Below are 22,350 nucleotides of genomic sequence, written 5' to 3'. Positions count from 1 at the left end.
TTTTCAAAAGCTAACGGGACAAAGAATCGAGAAGCAATACCCCGTTCTCCAATTTACGTGATTGATACCTGGATATAGCCTTATCCATACATAAAAATTGACCTATTTTGACAGTTTCTGTCATTTTTGAAGTTGGCATGTCAAACAGTTCGTGGTAACGAACTGTGGTAATGAGCGACCCGGCTCAATAGTAAACGAAACTCTAAAAAACGGATATATTTAAATATATAAGTTTCATCGAATTTAGTCTTTGTCATCAAAAGTTACGAGCCTGAGAAAATTTGCCTTATTTTGGAAAATAGGGGGTAACACCCCCTAAAAGTCATAGGATCTTAACGAAAATCACACCATCGCATTCAGCGTATTAGAGAACCGTATAGAAAAAATTTCAAGGTCCAATCTACAAAAATGTGGAATTTCGTATTTTTTGCCAGAAGACAAATCACGGGTGCGTGTTTATTTGTTGGTTCGTTTTTTGTGTTTTTTTTTCCCAGGGGTCATCGTATAAACAAAGTGGTCCTAGAGTGTTACAAGAGGGCTCATTCTAACGGAAATGAAAAGTTATAGTGCCCGTTTTAAGTGACCAAAAAAATTGGAGGGCACCTAGGCCCCATCCCATGCTCATTTTTTTCCCAAAGTCAATGGATCAAAATTTTGAGATAACCATTTTGTTCCGCATAGTCGAAAACCATAATAACTATGTCTTTGGGGATTACTTACCCCCCACAGTCCCTGGGGGAGGGGCTGCAAGTTACAAACTTTGACCAATGTTTACATACAGTAATGGTTACTGGGAAGTTTACCGACGTTATCAGGGGGATTTTTTTGGTTTGGGTGTGGGGTTCAGGGGAGGGGGCTATATGGGAGGATCTTTCCTTGGAGGAATATTTCATGGGGGAAGAGAATTTCAATGAAAAGGGCGCAGGATTTTCTAGCCTTACTATTAAAAAAAAAGCAATGTATATAAAACATGAAAAAGTTTTTTTTCAATTGGAAGTAAGGAGAAGCATTAAGACGAACAGAGATTAATACGCATATGAGGGGTTCTAAAAATACTTTAGCATAAAGAGCGAGGTATTTAGGAGGAGATAAATACTTCGCTCTTTATGCTAAAATTTTTTTAAGTAATTTCAACTATTTATTCTACGGCCTTTCTGATTCAGGGGTCATTCTTAAAGAATTGGGACAAAACAAGATTTAGTGTAAAGAGCGAGGTATTAACGAGGGGACCAACCCCCTCATATATGTAATCAAAAATATAATAATATAAAAGTTTGTTATGTAAGTTAATTCTTAAGTTACGTATATTTTTTACTAATAAAAACGTTCGTTAAAATCAAAAGATCTAGTTGCCTTTTTAAATAACCAAAAATTGGAGGGCAACTAGGCCTCCTTCCCCACCCCTTATTTATCAAAATCGTCTGATGAAAACTAAGAGAAAGCCATTTAGCCAAAAAAAGAATTAATATGCAAATATCATTTTAATAATTTATGTACGGAGAGCCAAAATCAGACATGCTTTAATTCAAAAACTTTCAGATATTAAATAAAAAAAACAAGTTTTTTGAAATGAAAGTAAGGAGCGACATTAAAACTTAAAACGAACAGAAATTACTCCGTATTTAATTTCTTTAAGCTTCAATTTAACTTTTGACTTCAGACAATAACATAACAAGCTGTCACTTTGTTCAATTCAACTTAATTATCAATCGTGGTAACGAACTGTAGTAAGGAGCCACCCGGCTCAATAGTAACCAAAACTCTAAAAAATGGAATTTTGGTACCAATAGCTACATCAAAAGAATCAAATTTTAATGCTGATTTTAAATATATAAGTTTCATCAAGTTTAGTCTTACCCATCAAAAGTTACGAGCCTGAGAAAATTTGTGTTATTTTAGAAAATAGGGGGAAACACCCCCTAAAAGTCATAGAATCTTAACGAGTATCACACCATCAGATTCAGCGTATCAGCAAACCCTACTGTAGAAGTTTCATGCTCATATCTACAAAAATGTGGAATTTTATATTTTTTTTGCCAGAAGGCAGATCACGGATGCGTGTTTATTTGTTTGTTTTTTTTTTTTTTTTTTTTTCCCAGGGGTGATTGTATCGACCCAGTTGTCCTAGAATTTTGCGAAAGGGCTCATTCTAACGGATGAAAAGTTCTAGTGCCCTTTTTAAGTGACCAAAAAATTGGAGGGCACCTAGGCCCCCTCCCACGCCAATTATTTTCCAAAGTCAACGGATCAAAATTCTGAGATAGCCATTTTATTCAGCATAGTCGAAAAACCTTATAACTATGTCTTTGGGGACGACTTACTCCCCCACAGTCCTCGTGGGAGGGGATACAAGTTCAAAACTTTGACCAGTGCTTACATATAGTAATGGTTATTGGGAAGTGTACAGGCGTTTTCAGGATGATTTTTTGGTTGGAGGCAGGGGTTGAGAAGAGGGGGATATGCTGGGGGAACTTTCCATCGTGGAATTCTTCATGGGGGAAGAAAATGTCCATGAAGGGAGCGCAGGATTTACTAGCATTACTTAAAAAAAAAAATTAATATGAAAAAGTTTTTTCAGCTGGAAGTAAGCAGCAGCATTAAAACTTAAAACGAACAGAAATTATTACCCATATGAGGGGCTCACCTCCTCCTAATACCTTGCTCTTTATGCTAAAGTATTTTTAGTAATTTCAACTATTTATTCTGCGGCTTTTGTGATTCAGGGGTCATTCTTAATGAATTGGGACAAAGTTTAAGCTTTAGTGTAAAAAGCGAGGTACTGACGAGGGGGCGAACCCCCTCATATATGTAATAAAAACATGAGAATACAAAAGTTCTTTACGTAAGCTAATTTATAAGTTACGTATATCTTTTACTTATAAAAAGTTTCGTAAAAAATTAAGTTCTAGTTGCCTTTTTAATTAACTGAAAATCGGAGGGCAACTAGGTTTCCTCCCCCGCTCTTCTTTTCTCAAAATCATTCGATCAAAATTATGAGAAAGCCATTTAGCCAAAAAAAATAAATATACAAATTTCGTTTTAATTATTCCTCTGCGGAGAGCCAAAATCAAAACATGCATTGATTCAAAAACGTTCAGAAATTAAATAAAAAAACAAGTTTTTTTAAATGAAAGCAAGGAGCGACATTAAAACTTAAAACGAACAGAAATTACTCCGTATATGAAAGGGGCTTTTCCTTCTCAACCCCCCGCTCTTTACGCTAAAGTTTTTTACTGTTTTAAAATGTAGAGTTAAGAGAAAGAGTCAAACTTAAGCCCCTTTCATACACGGAGTAATTTCTATTCGTTTTAAGTTTTAATGTTGCTCCTTACTTTCATTTAAAAAAAACTTGTTTTTTCTTGTTTAATTATTTTAGGGCTTAAATGAAGTACCTATCGAGGATGCTGAGTCTCTGATTTCGGATGTGTTGGTGCATGGCTTATCATTTGATAGAGAAAACTTGTCGTCTTTTAGTGTTGTTCAGTGCTCTAAAAAGTTTGTTAAAATTAAAGTGGACTATACACGGGTTCGTTTTTCTCTTTTGAAAAATGCGAAAAAACTTAAAGGAAAACAGTTTAACATTTATAAGAATGTTTTTATTGGTGAGGAAGTTACGCCTCGTGTGCGTATTGTGCGCAGGGAACTCCTGGGTATCCGTAAATGCCTAGTGGATAAAAGAGTTGAATGCTGGGTACCCCCCACCTTACTCCTGTTATTTGTAAAAAAAATAACACTGTAGATAAAGTAATTTGGTACAATGCAAAGGGTCTGTTGATACCGTAATTTGTGTATTTCGGTTGATTATGTCCTATTGAAGTTTCGTTAAGTTAGTTTTCAAGTGAACCTATGATGTTGGGGTTTTTGTTTATTACTAAGTTGTTAGCCGTTGCGTTAGGAGCTTGAGCTTTATACATGAATGGGTTACAGGCAATATTTTCATCGCCTGTTCTTTTCCTTATTAGTGTTTTCAAGTGGATTATTTTTGTTTTTCAATTTGTTTTTCTTTTTTGTGTCTGTTTGTTATTTTATTGAAACCATGTACCGAGGTTATTTTTGAATTTAATGACAATGGATAATTATGATCATGATTCCCGGAGCATTAGCTGTCTTAATGCTCTGGAAGCTTCTAATGTAGATTTTGGGGGCGTAGGGATTTTAATATTGACCTTAATGAGCTTGATGCGAGTGTTTCTATGGATTTTTTAACAGCTTTGTATGTCCTATGGTTTGTTTCCAACTATAAATATATGCACACGAGTAAGAACCTCGTCATCAAAGCTAATTGACAACATTTTTTCAAATTTGTTTTTTCAGCTCCAACAGTTAATAATACAACAGTTATCCAACAGTTATTAACAGTTATTAATAATGATAATGTATCCTATCATTTTGGGATTTCAACAAGATTTGATCTCTGTATTCCCCAAAAGCCAGCACCAATAATTCCTAAGAGTCCAATGCATGTGTTTAGCCAGAGTAACCTTCAAAAATTTAAGCAGGCAATTGCTTAAGTCGATTGGAATAATTTGATAGGACCCTACGGATGATATAAATACGAGTTTTCAAAGATTTTACGATAAACTAATTTTGTTAGTGACAAAAACATGTATAATGGTTCGTTAGACATCAAGGAAAAATAATCCTAAGAAACCATGTATGTCGCCTAACTTATTGCGCTGTATCAATAAAAGAGATAAACTTTATAAGAATTCCATAAATAATGGAAATGATCCGACTTGCTTAAGAATTTATAAGAATTATAGAAATGCCCTGAATAAATTACTGAGAAATGTAAGAAAAAAAAATATTTCGTAGATAAATTCACTGAGACTTGTGGTAACCCTGCAAAAACATGGAAAATAATTAAAAGTGCGATATCGACAGAGAACTCTATTATTCCCGTTGAAGTAGTAATGCAGAATGGCCTACCAACGAAGAAACCTGAAGAGATATGTAATGCTGTTTCCAAACATTTTGCTAATATTGGCGTAGATTATCTTCACGTATAGTATCTTCTGATGATGATCCTCCCTTGAAGTTTCTTATTAAGACTCCAATTGATATTTCTATGTATGTGAGACCCTTCTCTCGTGATGAACTAGAGAAAATTATCTTTGGGATGAAAAAAACATCAGCAGGTAGTGATTCACTCCATCTTCTGGTGTTAAAAATAGCGTTTCCTTATGTTGCTGATATTCTTACTTCCCTCATTAATTTGTGCTTGAAACGAGGAACGTTTCCTGATTGCTTGAAAACTACTAAGATTACCCCTTTTTTTAAAGGCGGTAACAAGAATGATCTTGGAGATTATTGGCCTATCTCGGTCTTACCTGTTATTTCTCGTGTGCTAGAAAAGTGCATTAACACCAGAGTTTATGGTCATTTGGAACTACGGGTTGACGTGCCCAATATCCCTAGAGACATAGCTACTGGACTGTTCAACTATGCTGAACAAAATGGATATCACAAAATTTTGGTTGGATGTGTTCGGAAAATTTTTGGGCTTGGAAAGAGGACTGCTTACCCTCAAATTAGTTTTGACTCTTAAAAAGGTTACTAGAACTTTTAATTTCTAATCGGATTAGCTCCTTTAAAAGAATATGTGGCTCCCAAAAAAGACACTAGAATTTTTTATTTCCAGTCAAATAAGCTCCTTTCAAAGTTTCTACTGTAATTCCTTCTATATAAAGTGCCTTGATCAGAAAAAAAATTATACATTGTGCCAAAATTGGTCTTTACTTAGGCAGCGCTATTGCACTGAATATAATATCCAACACTATACATAAAATTGGTGCTCCCTCACCTCTCAAGCAGGTAGTGCCACGGGTAGTACCAAAGTACTATTTTAGGACCTTTTGATTAAAGCAGTAATTTTTTTAGCCCTATTTGTGAAAGAAGTAGGCTACTTTTCCAATGTTTTATGTTGAAAATAGCCCCTTTTAAAAATTTAGCTTTCAAGAAAACAACTTTCTCATTATCACTATGTTTCCCCTGTCAAAAAATAGTAGTTTTTACAGTTTTGTTGACCAGCATTAGTAGAGCAGGACGTAACGTATAATATACTCTTATTTTCATACAACATTTCTTCTTTTGTGAAGCTAAGAAAACAAAAAGACAATGCATTACAGGTTGTAGACAGTATTTTGGTTTTTGTTTAGTCATATATTTGACAGCTACAAAGAAAAAAAATGATTGTATAGATACACAAATAATAGAAAAATATTATGTTGAAAAGGAAATATGATAAAGGTTATAAGAAGTTATTTTAAAATAAGACATTATTAGCTAGGGAATGCGTTATAGAAATAATGGGAGGACAGTAAAATTATTGCTACACTATATCCAGGAAATATTTTGCCCGACATTCGTCTTTTGTCAACTTTTTTAGTCCCCCTCCAGTTTAACCGTTTACTCTCCTTCCTTAAAAAAATGCTTGGATATAATATAATGTCACAAGCGACGATTCTGGGAGATATTTGTATTGATCAATCCTTTTTGTATATTTAGAAAAAAATTAACTCGCCAAATTTACCCCCCTTCCTCGAAATTCAAAGATCCTTTTGTGCCCACCTCCATACTTTGTGATTTAACACCTCTTCTAGGCAGTACTGGGATTGGCGTGGTTAAACTTGAAGCGACTTTGAAATTAATTGAATTGAAGTGTTGCGACTTTGAAATTAACAGACAGCAAATTTTTGGGTATAAGAAGATGTTACGAAAGCAATTCTTAATTCATAGTATGGATATAGTTAACACATTTTGAGTGTTCTTCCACTTTGTTTTACCCACTTACCCAATTTATATTGACCCTTAAAGTGCAAATATGTAGCCAAAACTGAATATTTTACCTGGATTATGCAATGCGTCATTGTTTTTTCAACATGGTTAGTCGTAGCCTAAATTGAATCCACACTGACGAAATCAAGAAACGGAAAAACACATAGGGAATATAGCCTAGAATTTTGGCTATATATTTGCAATTTATGGGAGAGGAGCTTTAAATATAATGGTAACGTATTCAAATTTAAAACAACAATTTTTCGCTTATTGTGAAGTAACATTTCTTTCTTAACATATTTCCTTTTTCATAGACCAATTTCTAGGCTTACGCCAATTCTTGAATGTAAATGAACTAGAATTTGGTTGGAATAGTATTTGGCTCAGAAAATGGCATAAAACAGACTAGAATCTTTTCTTTTTCAATATAAACAGGGTTGGGATTATTTACGAACGAGGACAGGAGGAGTGGAACCTGCTCGACAGTCCTAAAATTCCGAATATTTGAACTTTTTGAAGTCCCAAATCAACAAATCAAACCCTGGCTTATAATTTCCCCTCCCCTCATCCACAGAAAAGCCTTTTATTACTTCAAATTTAGAAATTTTACGGAAGACACAATTCCTCACTACCAAAACGTTCAACTGCGACTGAAAAGCAAATCGTATTGGACATTAATACCCTAATAGTTATTGTCACTAATAAGTACACATTCTCTAACTGAAAATTTTTTATGACTTTTGAAAAAATTGGTTATAACTCATCTGTTTATATGCAGTAAGTTCAGCAAATGTGACTATTCATTTTAATTTCTGTTTCTTTTGGGTTTGATAAATCTTTCGTAATAATTTTTGTTTATATAAGTTTTACTTGCCTCTTTTGGGAAATAATGTTTAATTAGTACGGTGAACAGAAAGGATATTTTAATAAGGTAACGATAGAACATGGTCTCTGAATGCCTTTGATTGGCATTTAGTGTTGCTTATGGCTTGTGGTGGGACCAAATGCATGTAAATTCTAAGGATAAATTTAGCAGCTTAATATATTTATCAAAAGCTTGGTAGATATATCTACCTAGAATTTCTTTACAGGACTTACCAGGGAGGGTTGTAATGGGCAGCAAATGCGTTTGTTTGATTTTCCTTTTTACACTAATTTGAAAACAATACCTTCTTTCTATAAATTTGATGTGCAAAAAGAAATACAGCTCTAATACTAATAGCCTAATCAAGAATAGAATAAACAGCTAAAATAATACTAATTGGATGAAAAAATCTTTAATTTAAAAATAAATTACATAAAAAACTTTTGTAACTTAAAACTTTCTTCTCTCTAGCCTCAATACCGTCTGTGACCATAGCTGTACGGTGCGTATCCATATTATGGATATGCATAACTGTATGTAGGGTAATAATGACTATAATATTGATAAGGATAATAACTATAGTGATGAGTTTCTGCTCCTTTCAGATCTTCTTCGGTAGGAGCTTCTCTTCTCAGCCTGTAACTAGGATCGCCGAAGGAAGAACCCCATCTATTAGCTGTTAACCAACCCTCTTTTCATATTTTGAAAATCAATAGCTGGTTCCTTTGGATTATTTGCTTTGGCCAATACTGTTGAGACATAAAGGGCAACAAGCAGAATCTAGAAAAAAAAAGTAAAGTATTTATTTTTATGTAAATAGGTATGTTAAAAATTGTATATATACTTCAGAGATCTATGTCCATAGATGACATTCTATTCATTATTACGAAACTATCGAATTGTTATACATTCTCGTTTGTGCTTGTTTCTTCACTATCGGTTAAATGATGAAGTTGTCGGTCTATCGAAGTTTTTGAAACGGCATGTTCAAGTAAGAACGCAATCAGTTATCACACGATCAAACGCTATTCCTCAGAGTTGAAAAAACAACAACTACAAAACAATATCGAAAGAAGGGACTAAATTGACTTGCAGCCAGTTGAACTTTGTCCTTTTCAATCGTAGACATCGTGACGGATGAAAACTTGGAACAATATCTTATATAATCTAGTTGGTATTATAAAGCTATCCGTAACTTCTCAGGATTAAAATACCATAGTTGACACTAGTTATTACGAAACTACTTCATTGTTTTACGTTATCGTTTAAACCCGTTGCGTAAACACTTAATTCTGTCAGATTTAAAGAGATCGAACGAATACAATGTGCACCAATTTGCACTGATTGCTAGCCCACAGTGAACTAAAACTCCGAATATTTGAACTTCTTGAAGTCCCAGATCAACTTATCAGACCCTGTTTTGATATTGCCATCCTCCCTTTATCCACAAACGAAAGTCATTTGTGGCTTCCAATCTAGAAATTTTTGGGTAGACACAATTTTTTACGATTAAACGTTTCAACTACGAATGAAAATACAATTCGTAGAGGATATTAATACCCTATCCCTGATAGCTAGAATTCTCTAATTAAAATTTTGAGATGACACCCATCAGTGTGTTCGTCCTCCAATTTTGTCACATATTTAGAAAAACATGGAACGGAAGAAAGTAATATGAACTGCTTTTCTAAAAAAAGCATCAAAAGGAGACAATAAGCAATAAAAAGAAATCATTTTTTAGTGCGGTTTCAGCAGAAGGGATGGCTGTCCTCCTCTACTGCTTAAAGACAAGAGTAGTTGCACAGGATTGGAAATTATTTTAAACCCACTATTAAAATTTAGAGTAAAGAGCAGGGAGTGGAGGAGGGGAAGTTCTCCTCAAATAAAGGTGTTCGTTGTAGGTTTAAATGTACCTCTCACTTTCAGTTGAAAAAGCGCGTCCTTTTTTGTTAGTAGTGCACTTAAAACGGGGAAATTGTCGATAACTATTAATCATCGGCATAGTGTTAAAGCAATGGCATTTTCAACAGGTCAAACATATTAAGCATGCACGCTTATGTTATTTCTTGTCATGTCGGTTCTTTTTGGAAATCCAGTCTAACTTGTTCAGAATTCCTATTCAAAGAAAAGAAATAGTCATATTAGAGCAAAAAATACAAAGAAAAAATATTCGTGTGAGTAATTCAGTCTTAAAACTAACGAAACTACTATGAATGAATAAATGACAATGCTTTAGAGTGAAAATAATTAAACGTCGTTGGTTGCATTGTCGAAAAACATCATTTTCAAATGATATTAATCTTTATAGAAATTTCATTTTATCTTGCTTACTCTTTATTTTCTTAGTATCCTTCTTATAAAAACTCGAATCCCATAAATGGAAGGAATATTGTCTTAAAGTAAACACATGTTCAGATTCACATAATCCCTTGGATGCTTGTGCTAATGCAAATAAATAAATGTTGTAATAATTTCAAACACTTGTGTTATTTTGTTCAATGTATTAGCTCATAATATACTTGCTTATTAAAAAGTTTCTTTCAATTTCTTTTTAATTGAAGCAATAAACATTTATTACCTCACAAAATGTAAAAGAAACTTCACAAAATAAAAAAGGGGGTTACTCATGTTTTTTTAAAGCTTCTCATAGCTTAAATTTGTCAAATAACAAAATTAGACATTTTTCTTGTTTTTAACCAACGAAGATTATTGGGAGTGATAATCAAATAAAACGAAAAAGAATACACTTAGAGTAATATCCTGCAACAAGCTCCTTAGTCATAATATGCATGATAATATCTTGTTAACATAATGTTACCATACCATAGTTTTTTCTCAGAGTTACAATACTACATTTAAAACTAAAAGCTCATAACAAAATCATTGCAAAAATTTTGATTAAGAAAAAGCTACATACAATGAACTTTGCTTTTGTTTAAGGTAATAAATAATAAAAACAAGTTTTTTAAACTGCAAGTATGGACCGACATTAATACTTAAAACGAACAGAAATTATTCCTTACTTGCTGTTGGGGTGGCGCTTCACGCCCCCCCCCCAAGCCCCCCCGAGCGTTTAAGTCGTTACGCGCCATTGTAGTTGTGTCCCTGTGTACCACCTATGAATATAGATAGATTTATATATGTGTTTTAAACTACGTAAAACTTGCGAATATACAACATTCTTGGCTTTCCCATTGTCTGTGCATATACAAAGCCTTATGCACTAATAATGACGTCATATGCAAACGCTCTTTTTACAAACAAACAAACATGCATACACACAACTCGTTTTTATATAGATAGATAGATAGATAGATACAATACAAATTAACTGCGTAAAACTTGCATATATACAAGATTCTTCGCTGTCCAATTGTCGCTGCATATAAATAGATTGTCAGGTTTACCGACCCTCAAACATGCAACGTACAATTGTCCATGGGAAAAACAATCAGTATTAAGATCTATACCAAATTTTTCTAATGATTGACCTTGAGCTTTGTTAATGGTGATTGCAAATGCTAATCGAATTGGGAATTGCAATCTTTTAAATTGAAAAGGCAGATCCGTTGGAATCATGGGAATACGAGGAATAAGAACAGCCTCACCCTCAAAAGGCCCTGTCAAGATTGTGGCCTCTATTAGGTTTTCCATTGTTTTTTACGGCAAGTCGCGTGCCATTGCAAAGCTTTGGTGGGTTGATATTTCTTAAAAGTATTATTGGTACGCCTATTTTTAGTTGTAGCACGTGTCGTGGAAACCCTGAAAGATCCACGGAATTTAAAAATTCAGATGGATAATTAACCGCTTCATTTGGTTCCAAAACTGTGTCGACTGACTTGTAAAGGACTGCCTGGTCTCGAATCTTGGTCAAAACAATATTGTTGATTTCGTGGACGTCTATATTTTTGGGTGCAAGAATTGCTCTTTCACTTAGCCATTTATTATTTTTATAATTGTTTAGAATATTCGGAAATACTTTTTCAATCAATTCATTTTTGGACGTCACTAAATTACAGAAATCAGCAGGTAGTTGTATACGTCCTGCAAATTGAGTCTACTGGGAGCTTTCCGTTTCCAATTGCCAGCAATTGATCTGAAAATGTTTGACCAGAGTCATCGTTTTGCAATCGGACACGCATATTTGTAGTTAATTTTAATGTTTTTACGTGTGCCCATAAATTAGAATTTTTCAGGCAAGCATTCATTTCGTCTGCAGGGGTTGATCTAGGTATTATAGGTAATGTTTGCCTGAAATCTCCCGCAAGCAATATTAATGTGCTGCCAAAGGGTTTCAACTTCCCTCGCAAATCTTTCAAGCATTGATCCAGAGCCTCGTGCGATTTTTTGTGTGCCATTGTGCACTCATCCCAAATAATAAGTTTGCATTGCTGCAATACTTTACCCATCCTAGATGATTTGGAAATATTGCACGTGGGAGTTTCTGTAGAATGCAAATTCAGAGGCAATTTCAAAGCGGAATGAGCAGTTCTTCCACCAGGCAGCAATGTTGCGGCTATTCCGGACGACGCAATTGTCAACGCTTTATCATTTTTTGATCGAATTGATGCCAGAATCAGTTTTATCACAAACGTTTTACCAGTACCTCCTGGCGCATCCAAAAAGAAAATTTCTCTAACGTTGTTATCGACACAATGCATTATCGTATCATAAATGTCTTTTTGTTCCGACGTTAACTTGGAAATGTTATTTTGTACATACGACAATAGATCACTCGTGCTGTAACTTTGTTCACGATCCAATTCTACACACGTCGAAACAGCAGCGATACGGTTAGGTGAAGGCATTCCCAAATCTTGAAGAGGTTTGTTTGCCATACGTACGCACACATCTTCTATAATAACTAAAGTGTAGTTATAAATTTCCGATGTAAAATCAAAAGTCATATCTGACGTCTCTAACTGTTTTCGATGGAGTATATCTTCGGACATTTTTGACTTATATTTTTCCCATAACTCTGTAGGAGCTGATGGAGAGCAAGTTGTTAACATGATGCCAAACAATGCACGAATTTCACTTGGAGTTGACGTTTCGCACGCGTCATTTTTGCAGTTATCCCAGTCTTGGTCATTCTCCAATAAATTCAGAGCTTGGCATGCACTACGGTAAGTGCCATGTATAGTACCGTTTAGAGTTCTCAAATACTCAAAGGATGTCGGACCGGGTACATTCACCAAAAGCAGGCATAGAAAGAAGCATTCATGTTGATTGGGGTGAACGGTGTAGAGTCTTCCTATCGTGGTATCTTTGAAGATGGTAGGTTGGCCGTCGACTGACTTACCCTGTTTTCGACGTTCAAATACTTTATTTTTAGTATTCCACGTGTAATACGAAGGCACTTCAGTATACAGCATTTTTTTTGCAAAAGAATTATTCTTGCAAAGCGAAAAAAAAGCTGTTAATGTTGTATCCGGTGGATTCAGGGCTCTTTGTTGCACGTTGGTTTCCGTGAAATAAACACGTTGACCATTCTGTAAATGTACCGCTAAGTGAACAACAGCTGGACTACGTTCATGTATCGGAAATGAAAGAATTCGCCAAACAGCTTCATTACTGCTTATGTATCTTCCAGCCTGATATTGTACGATTTCGTCGATATCTTTGATTTCGGGCTGCAAGCCAAAAACTGCCATGTCACTGCCTTTGTTGACGTATTTACATATGTATTTGGTTGCCTTTACGGAGTTACAGTATTCAACGTTTATGTGTGCATTAAATGCTTTTGATAATAATGGGGAATATGGAACACCCCACTGGTTATCTACTTCGATGGTGGTACCGTTACGCTTCTTTATTATTGCTGTTTTACCGCCATCTTCAGTAGATCTTCTTCTATATTGTGGGTAACCATCATTGCCAGTAATTGTATTTGATACTAAAAGTCGAGGATATTGCTTTGAGCACCTTCCTTTGGCCATGCATGGTGAATTTTCGTTCAGTGCACCGCAAGGACCATGTATCATATTTTTTACAATAATATCATGTAACCCCTTATCGACATTTTCATCAGGTATTTCAGCGGAAATCACATCATCAATTTCGTTCGAAGTAATTTTTTTATGTAGCCAGATTAGTATATGTGCCTGTGGCAAACCTCGTTTTTGCCATTCCACTGAGTACATCCAGCATCGCACTGACCCAAACACTTCAAGTTTTACTATGTAATTTATCAGTGATTTCAACTTTTGCCGGAAGACACGGGCCGTAATGTCATGCCTATGAACCGCCGATTGTCCTTGAAGTAAAAGCTGCAGTATCTCTTCCCAAGATTGATTACATGTAAATGTAATAAATAAATCTGGACGACCATAGAGACGAACATACGCAATAGCATCTTGAGCATATTCATGCATATGACGGGGACTGCCAGCATATGACGAAGGTAAAATTGTTAATCTTCCAACGTTTGTGGTATTACCGTCATTTATAACTGCATCTCGCAAATGAATGTATTGTTCAGAGCGGAGCTTGGTCTGATTCAGGCGGATATATAGCAAACGTTCTGATTCAATTTTAGCATACATATCAACGAAAAATTGGTGAAACAATTCACGGCATTTTAAAATATAATTTTCTTCATCCTGCCGAAACATTAGTCTATAGGAATAATAATGCATTGCACTGCATTTCTTATTCATTTCTTTGTTAGTGGCTGGATTCATCAATTAAATATTAAAGTGATAGCCGTCGGCTCCATCCCAAAAAATGATATGATATTGTAGGGCATCGTAGCATCGATGAGTTTCAGCAATTCTTAACAACTGAGCGTTTCGCTTATGAAGAATAATATCTCGAGGTAAAAACTGATCACCGACCATAACGATTGCCACTTCGTCGATAGTTGGAGCATTGTATGTACGCACATGTTGGCTAGGAGGCGTTTTGTCAGCGGAAATAACAATTTTATGCGTATCAGTAGGCATCAAATCGATGGCTGTTTTGAACAGACGCACTAAAATATTATTTTCGTGGAAAAGATGTTGCAATTGGGAAATGATTGTCCTTTCAACGTTGGGAGAAATTTCGCAACGTGTATTCAATTCAGAATTTCTATCACTGATGAAGTACAATTGTAAAAATTTATGATTCTCGCCTGAGAATGGTAGAAGGGACCCTGCTCTATTTGCCCTTTTACTTTGAAAGTAGACATAAATTGATCTGGATTTTCGATTTGGGCTCCAAACGACGTCATTTGGAAACATGAGTTATATTTTCTGATTTGTGATAAAAAACGCTTAGATTCTGACGTAGTTCCAGTAAGGAAAGTCTTCAATGGCTCTGGTGGTGCAGCCTATAGAGGAAGTTTAACTTTTCCTGAGGCGCAACACATTCCCATTGTTTCACCATTGAATTTCAAGGCCTTGCAATAGGGACAAATTTTAGACATAGTCCCGATTTGAACACATCTACTCAAGCTATAAGCATCGACTGGGCTGTACCTGAATGCCAGGCGATAACTTTCAGGTTGCTCTGATTCCTCGGCACGCTTTCTTTTCTTACTTTCTCTATCAGCAGCAAGCCTGATTTCTTGCTGTTCTTGTGATTCCTCGGCATGCCTTCTTTTTTCACTTTCTCTTTTAGCAGCAAGTCTGGTTTCATGTTGCTCTGGTAGTTCCTTGGCATGCCTTCTTTTTTCACTTTCTCTTTTAGCAGAAAGTCTGGTTTCATGTTGCTCTGGTAGTTCCTCGCATGCCTTCTTTTTTCACTTTCTCTTTTAGCAGCAAGTCTGTTTCATGTTGCTCTGGTAGTTCCTCGGCACGCCTTCTTTTTTCACTTTCTCTTTTAGCAGCAAGTCTGGTTTCGCGTTGCTCTGGTAGTTCCTCGGCACGCTTTCCGTTCTTTCTTTCTCTATCAGCCTCAAGCCTTTTTTCTTGCTGTTCTTTTTATTCCTCGGCACGCTTTCTTTTCTTACTTTCTCTATCAGCAGCAAGTTTTTTGGCATAGACTCTTTGAGCATCTTCCTCGGCTGTTGCCATTGTAAGTTCATCACTCATTTTACAGTTAAACATTAATAGATTTCTCCGTGAACGCATGTCTTAAATACCTGTAATGACGTCACCGTCATAACAAAAATGACGACAACTAACTTCATGACGTCAGTCAACACACAAACATGACGTCACCCGACAGACCCACACACACACAGACAACTTATTTTTATATATATAGAAGATAGATACAAAAAGGGGTTGACCCCTCCTCAACGCCTGGCTCTTTACGCTAAAGTTTTACTCTTTCTCTCAGCTCTACTTTTTAAAACAATAAAAAACCTTAGCGTAAAGAGTGAGGCGTTGAGGAGGGATCAGCCCTTTTTTATACGGAATAATTTCTGCTCGTTTTAAGCTTTAATGTCGCTCCTTAGCCTACTTGCAGTTTAAAAAAATGAATTTTTTATTTATTTTCGGAACTTTTTTTTAATATATGCATGTTTTGATTTGGGCTGAAACAGAATGGTCCATGGTAAAATCCAGGGAATATAATTTTGGTTATATATTTTCATGTTATGGGATGTTGGGGAGTAAAATGCAGAGGAAGAAAATCCTAAATGTGTTAACTACAATTTATCTGCACAGTATGAAGTAAGAATTGTTTTCGTAACATTTTTCCTTCTCAGTATTTTCAATTCTATGCTTGTACCCAAAAAGGGCTATCTTTTAGTTTTCAAAGTCCCTTCAATTTTATCTCGAGTGTGTCTGAAAATGATGTTAAATCAAAGAAATATAGACATGAGAACATAATGTATCTTTAAAGTTCTGGAGGAGAGGGTAAATTTGACGTTTTAGTATTTTCCCTAAATGTAAAAAAAAATTTGTGAACAAAAGTATCCTTCAAAATCGTTTTTTTTTTCAAAAGCTAACGGGACGAAGAATCGAGAAACGATAGGCTATTCTCCAACTTATGTGATTGATACCTGGATATTGTCTTTTCCATGCATAGAAATTAACTAGTTTTGACAGTTTCCGTCATTTTTAAAGTTGGCATATTTCTAACTAGCAGCTGTTCATAATGCCGAATAATAATAAAAAAAAAATGTTTTTCGTGACGCTAGAATATATCCAAGCTCTAAGATAGGAGAGGGCCCCCCTCTCCTAAAAGTTAGTTTTTCAGTGAATGTGCAAAAGGTTTTTTTTAATAAAAGTATCGTTTACAATTGTTTTCTTTCAAAAGCTAACGGACATAGAATCGAAAAGCAATAGGCCGTTCTTCGATTTTCGTGATTGACACCTGGATATAAACCTTTTCTATATCATAAAAAATAACTTATTTTGACAGTTTTCGTCATTTTTGAAGTTGGCATATTTGTAACTAGCAGCTGTTCATAATGCCGTATAATAATAGAAATAACTTTAAGTCATGACGTTATATTATATCCAAGATCTAGCATAGATTGGAGGGGGGACAGCTAAACTAGAAGTGACTGAAAAATTCTGATATGAGACAAATGTCAAGAAAAAACATTTCCTGGGCACAGTCTAGAAATAATTGTATTAGACCTATCTGGCTATAAAATGTTCAAAACATTTTGTTAGGCATTCTTCAACAAAACAAATAGCGATAACCCATATAATTTCTGGTTCTAAGATAAAAATAAACAATTCATCCCTGCGACATCTCTCCATAAAAAAGTTATCCCTCAATTTGATGAAAGGATGAGGAATGGAGGTATTCAGTTTTTAATAGGAGATGAAGGATGTAGGAATTGCACAATGAAGAATATGTTTTTCTTGACGGAGGGATAAAAGACGGAGGAATGATTTTGCTTTGATGGACGGATGGGTTTGTTTGGAAAGAAGGAAGTGAGCTGAATTTGATAGAGGGGTTAGTGGTGGTGAAATGAGTTTGTATTATAAAGTCTCTGGTTTGTTTTGATACAGGGATGAGTGAACAAGGGATGAAATTATTTTGTTCGGAGGATGTTTTTTTATAGAGGGATGAGTGAATGAGGGATGAGATTATTTTGATTGGAAGATGACAGACGGAGGAATGAGTTTGTTCATATGGTAGGATTAATTATTTTAATTGAGGGAGAATTTTGTTTGGAGGGAGAAGATAGATATTTTTGAGGGAGGGATGAATTCATTTTGTCAGAGGGAGCCAGAGCAAATCTGGCTTTGTCTTGAAGTGACACTAAATCCCATAAATTGGACTTCAAAGTAAATATCCAAGTGATAGCACTATAATAAATGCCTGATTGAATCAAGGTAAATAAAAGAAGAAGTAAAATAAATCCAGGAAATGTATTCTTTTTCTTACGAAAGATGCCAAGATTCCTGGCAATCTTAACCTTTAAAGCATTAAGAAGAATTGGTAAGATATATTCTCATCAAGTAGGATTCCAAGCAATAGGTTATAGCCAATTCCAGATCTATGGAGAGTACCACGTGATGTATATATCCAAGGAATACTAAAGAAGACTTGGAAACGTTAAGAACCAGATGGTTAATGTTAAAGCACAAAAGACCTCTCTCAAACAGAGAAAAAAGATTTTTATTCAAGCAAACTTGGTCAAATCCCACCGTAACAAGCGTACCTTCATCAGCAAAGGCAACTAGGTTGGACTAGGTTGAAGCAAAGGCATCAGAGTTGGACTGGCTCCTTGTTTCATCAACACGGCTAGGGTGAAACAAACGGTAATAAGACATTGGAAAAAATATCTTTAATGTATGAAAAATATCATTGATATAAAAAAAATAGTATTATACCCTGGATACATCCTTGGAAGACTCCATTTTCAACCATAAAGACATTTAGAGGGTTCTCTCCAATAAGAATCTTCCCACTCCACAGACAGGAATGGAGAAAAGGGTGAACGATCTTATTTAATTCTTTTTAGCCAAGTTTTACGAGAAGAATGGCATGTTCTATCTCGTCATAATCCTTCTTAACGTCCAATAAAAGAAAATACAGCAAACATTAAACCAGAGTCTAAGGCTAAGTTAATGAAACTAAGGAGCAAAGCACACGCATTCTTAATTGGGTTACTGGTATGAAACCCCAATTGAAAGTCATTAAGGAGCTGTTTTGCAACAAGGAAGCTTTTGAGTCCAGAAATTAGGGCCTTCTCAAAAGTCTTGCTGAAAACTGACAAGAGAAAGAAAGGTCTGTAATTTCAAGGATTACTCCTTGAGTTATTTTTAAATAGAAATATTTCTCTGGCACTTTTAAGTGATAGATGGGATAATATCGATCAAAAGAAGCTAAAACAATTCTGTTAAAGGTTTGACAATTGCTTGTAAAATGAAGTTGAGAACCCTAGTAGGAATATTGTCTGGGCCTGAGGACGAAGTACCTTGCAGTGAAAAAAAAATCCTACAAATTTGTCTGACAAAAATATTTGTTTTTGTTTTCTGGATCTTGAGTAAAATGGGAGTCATCCTAGGGCTTAAAAACTCTGACTTTTTTAGTTATAATAAGGGGTTTCAGATTTGCAGCATTACAGACCAGTTACTCCAGTTGCTTTAAACATCTTTGGTAACATACCATAAAAAAGCTTTAAAGCGAGAAAGTATAATGACACATAAAAATAATCCAATAAGTTAGAATTACCCATGACAACCCTCTGAAAAGGCTGATTTTAGACCAATTTTATTGTTTAATTATGAATATACAACAATATCTGGTACAGAAAAACTTGGAGCACGATAAACCTCAGCACGATAAACCGACCTTTTTCCTGAGACTGAAATTTCAATAAATTAGTTATTCGAAAACTTCTTCTACATTCCAAAAAAAAAATCCCTACGAATGGAATATGCAAATTTATCTGAAACATGAAGAGCAAGACCTCCCTTTCCAATCTGAACCCGGCTCAATCGTTCAGTCAAACACCCAGGCAAATCAAAAACTGAATCATTAGAGACATCCAAAAAAGTATCACACAGACAAACAACATATGGCTGCAATTAGTCCTTCACTATTTAACTGAAACAGCGAGAGGTCCCCCCACCTATCCTTTAGCAAACCAAAAATTTGTTACAAAAATACTGTTTAAATGAAAAAAAGTAAAGTTAATCATATGATCATTATTCACAATTGTTTAATTTAATAAACCTCCAACATCAAGCTGATCTCTTTCTACAGTAGACATTCGGTTTAATAAAGCGGTTGAATAGCATGAATTCTTATAATTAAATATGGACAGTGTATGGACAAATCTGAAAAGTAGAACATAACCATAAATCATACGTCCTCTGTATTCCAACAAGCAAACATTCACAGAAAGATAAAAAAAAAAACAAATTGAAATAAAGCAAAAACAATAAACCCTTTTACGAAGCCAAACAAAACGCATACAATATCACAAAATAAGCTACAAAAAAGAAGTAGAGATGAACAAAGGTTTGTGACCTTTCACCAACCTTTGTGATTACCTGACCGTAATCTGACCAATTTTTTTTTTAACGTCTAGTATGTCTCTCGCTTGACCGAGAATACCGCGACCGTACTTTGTTGCAGATTCATAAATGAATAGAATTGAAACAAATTACTTTATGGAAGCTGAAATCGTAATGAAAATTTAAGATTTGAACAACAATGATAATTGAACTTATCTGGATGCAAAATAAATTTTGTTAAGAAAATGTATTGATTTATTCAAAGCAAGTGTTGTTTTATCGCATTTACCGTGGGTCAGTTAACTGATATGTCTACCCTACTTGGCAATATTTTTATGTTTTTTTATTCAATATTGAACTAATGTCCCTTTATTTGATTTTTAAAGCATTACTTTTATCCCATGTCTTTTAAACTTTGTCTCTCAATTTCTATTCGTTTCAGCAGGCTCTTTGAAATGTTTGAATGTTTGGAATTTTTCGAACCAAAATGCTTTAATGATTTCTTTTTAGTATAGAGCGCTTCAACAGCACCAATTTTATTATATCCTTTTTTTTCCTTTTTATGCTTCTTGTAATTTTATCTGAAAGTTGAAATCAGCAAACCTGTTAAAGAAGGTCATTTGGATCATCTATCATTTCACCTTCTTCGCTACTGGTATTCAATACACTATTGACAGATTTTATTCTAAAACCGCACTTTTTGATTGAATTTTCATTCCTTAAATAGTTGTCCTATGGTCAAAATCCCCAAATCAAATTTTGAAACTGAGTAAGAATTAAATTAATTAAAATTTGTTACCATTTTCTCGTAGGCTCAATCCAAAATACGAAATAGGCTAAGATGGTTTGTAAAATATATTCAAGAATGAGCTTTATAAATTTTTTAAGCATAATTGATATTCCTGTTGAATACAGCATTAGAACTTACAAATGCTTCCATAGCATTCCTATTGAACTTTGCTCTTGACTTTTCTAGTTGTTCTTGGTATATTTGCAGCATTAGTAGAATACAGATCTCCAAAGGATATGTACACATTTTTAAAATACCTATCTATATCAAATTAATTTTTTTTTCTAGATTCTGCTTGTTGCCCTTTATATCACAGCAGTATTAGCCAAATCAAATAATCCAAAGGAACCGACTATTGATTTTCAAGAAGTGAAAAGAGGGTTAACGGCTAACAGAGATGGTTCTTCCTTTGATGATCCTAGTTACAGGTTGAGAAGAGAAGCATCTGAATCGGAAGCTCCTGTCGAAGAAGATCTGAAAGGAGCAGAAACTCATCACAATGGCTATTATCCTTATCATTATTATGGTCATTATTACCCTACATATAGTTATTCTTATCCATATTATGGATACGCTCCGTACAGCTATGGTCACATACGGCATCGGGGCTAGAGAGAAGGAAGTTTTTAACTTACAAAAGTTTTGTACCTAATTTATTTTTAAATTAAATGTCTTTTTCACCCACTTGGTATTGTTTTAGCTATTTATTCTATTCTTGATTGTTAGCATTAGAGCTGTATTTCTTTTTGCCCATCAAATCTATAGAAAGAAAGCAGTGTTTTCAAATTAGTGTAAAAAGCATAAAAAAATCAAACAAACGAAATAACAAAACTTATTATATAGGTTATATTTAGCTTTTCCAACACTATAAGAAAAATTTAACAAAAGCATCTTCTGCCAATTACCACCCTCCCTGGAAGGTCTTGTAAAGGAATTCTAGGTAGATACATCTATCTAGCTTGGATAAAAAAACTGCTAAAGTTATGCTTAGAATTTACATACATTTGGTCTCACCACAAGCCATAAAGAACATTAAGTTCCGATCCATCAAACAGTTCGTGGTAACGAACTGTAGTAAGGAGCGACCCGGCTCAATAGTAACCAAAACTCTAAAAAATGGAATTTTGATACCAATAGCTACATCAAAAGAATCGCATTTTAATGCTGGTTTTAAATATATAAGTTTCATCAAGTTTAGTCTTACCTATCAAAAGTTACGAGCCTGAGGAAATTTGCGTTATTTTAGAAAATAGGGGGAAACGCCCCCTAAAAGTCATAGAATCTCATCACACCATCAGATTCAGCGTATCAGAGAACCCTACTGTAGAAGTTTCGAGCTCCTATCTACAAAAATGTGGAATTTTGCATTTTTTGCCAGAAGGCAGATCACGGATGCGTGTTTATTTGTTTTTTTGTTTTTTTTTGTTTTTTTGTTTTTTTTCTTTTTCCCAGGGGTGATCGTATCGACCCAGTTGTCCTAGAATGTTGCAAGAGGGCTCATTCTAACAGAAATAAAAAGTTCTAGTGCCCTTTTTAAGTGACCAAAAAAATTGGAGGGCACC

General features: G+C 34.8%; 1 protein-coding gene across 1 annotated transcript in view; it reads left to right on the top strand.

The window, feature by feature from the left end:
• Nucleotides 1–21,466, top strand: part of LOC136032129 (cuticle protein 14-like) — a 119,623-nt gene extending 98,157 nt beyond the window's left edge. The window contains exon 2 of the mRNA XM_065712304.1: nt 21,077–21,466. Within this exon, the coding sequence (XP_065568376.1) occupies nt 21,077–21,400 (324 nt within the window). The 3' untranslated portion in view covers nt 21,401–21,466. The remainder of the gene's footprint in view (nt 1–21,076) is intronic.
• The last annotated feature ends 884 nt before the right edge of the window (nt 21,467–22,350 follow it).

This window comes from Artemia franciscana, chromosome 10 (genome assembly GCF_032884065.1).
Source record: "Artemia franciscana chromosome 10, ASM3288406v1, whole genome shotgun sequence".
Classification (NCBI taxonomy): Eukaryota; Metazoa; Arthropoda; class Branchiopoda; order Anostraca; family Artemiidae; genus Artemia; species Artemia franciscana.
The sequence above is the reverse complement of the archived record's forward strand: the minus strand, read 5'-3'. Positions and strand labels throughout refer to the sequence as shown.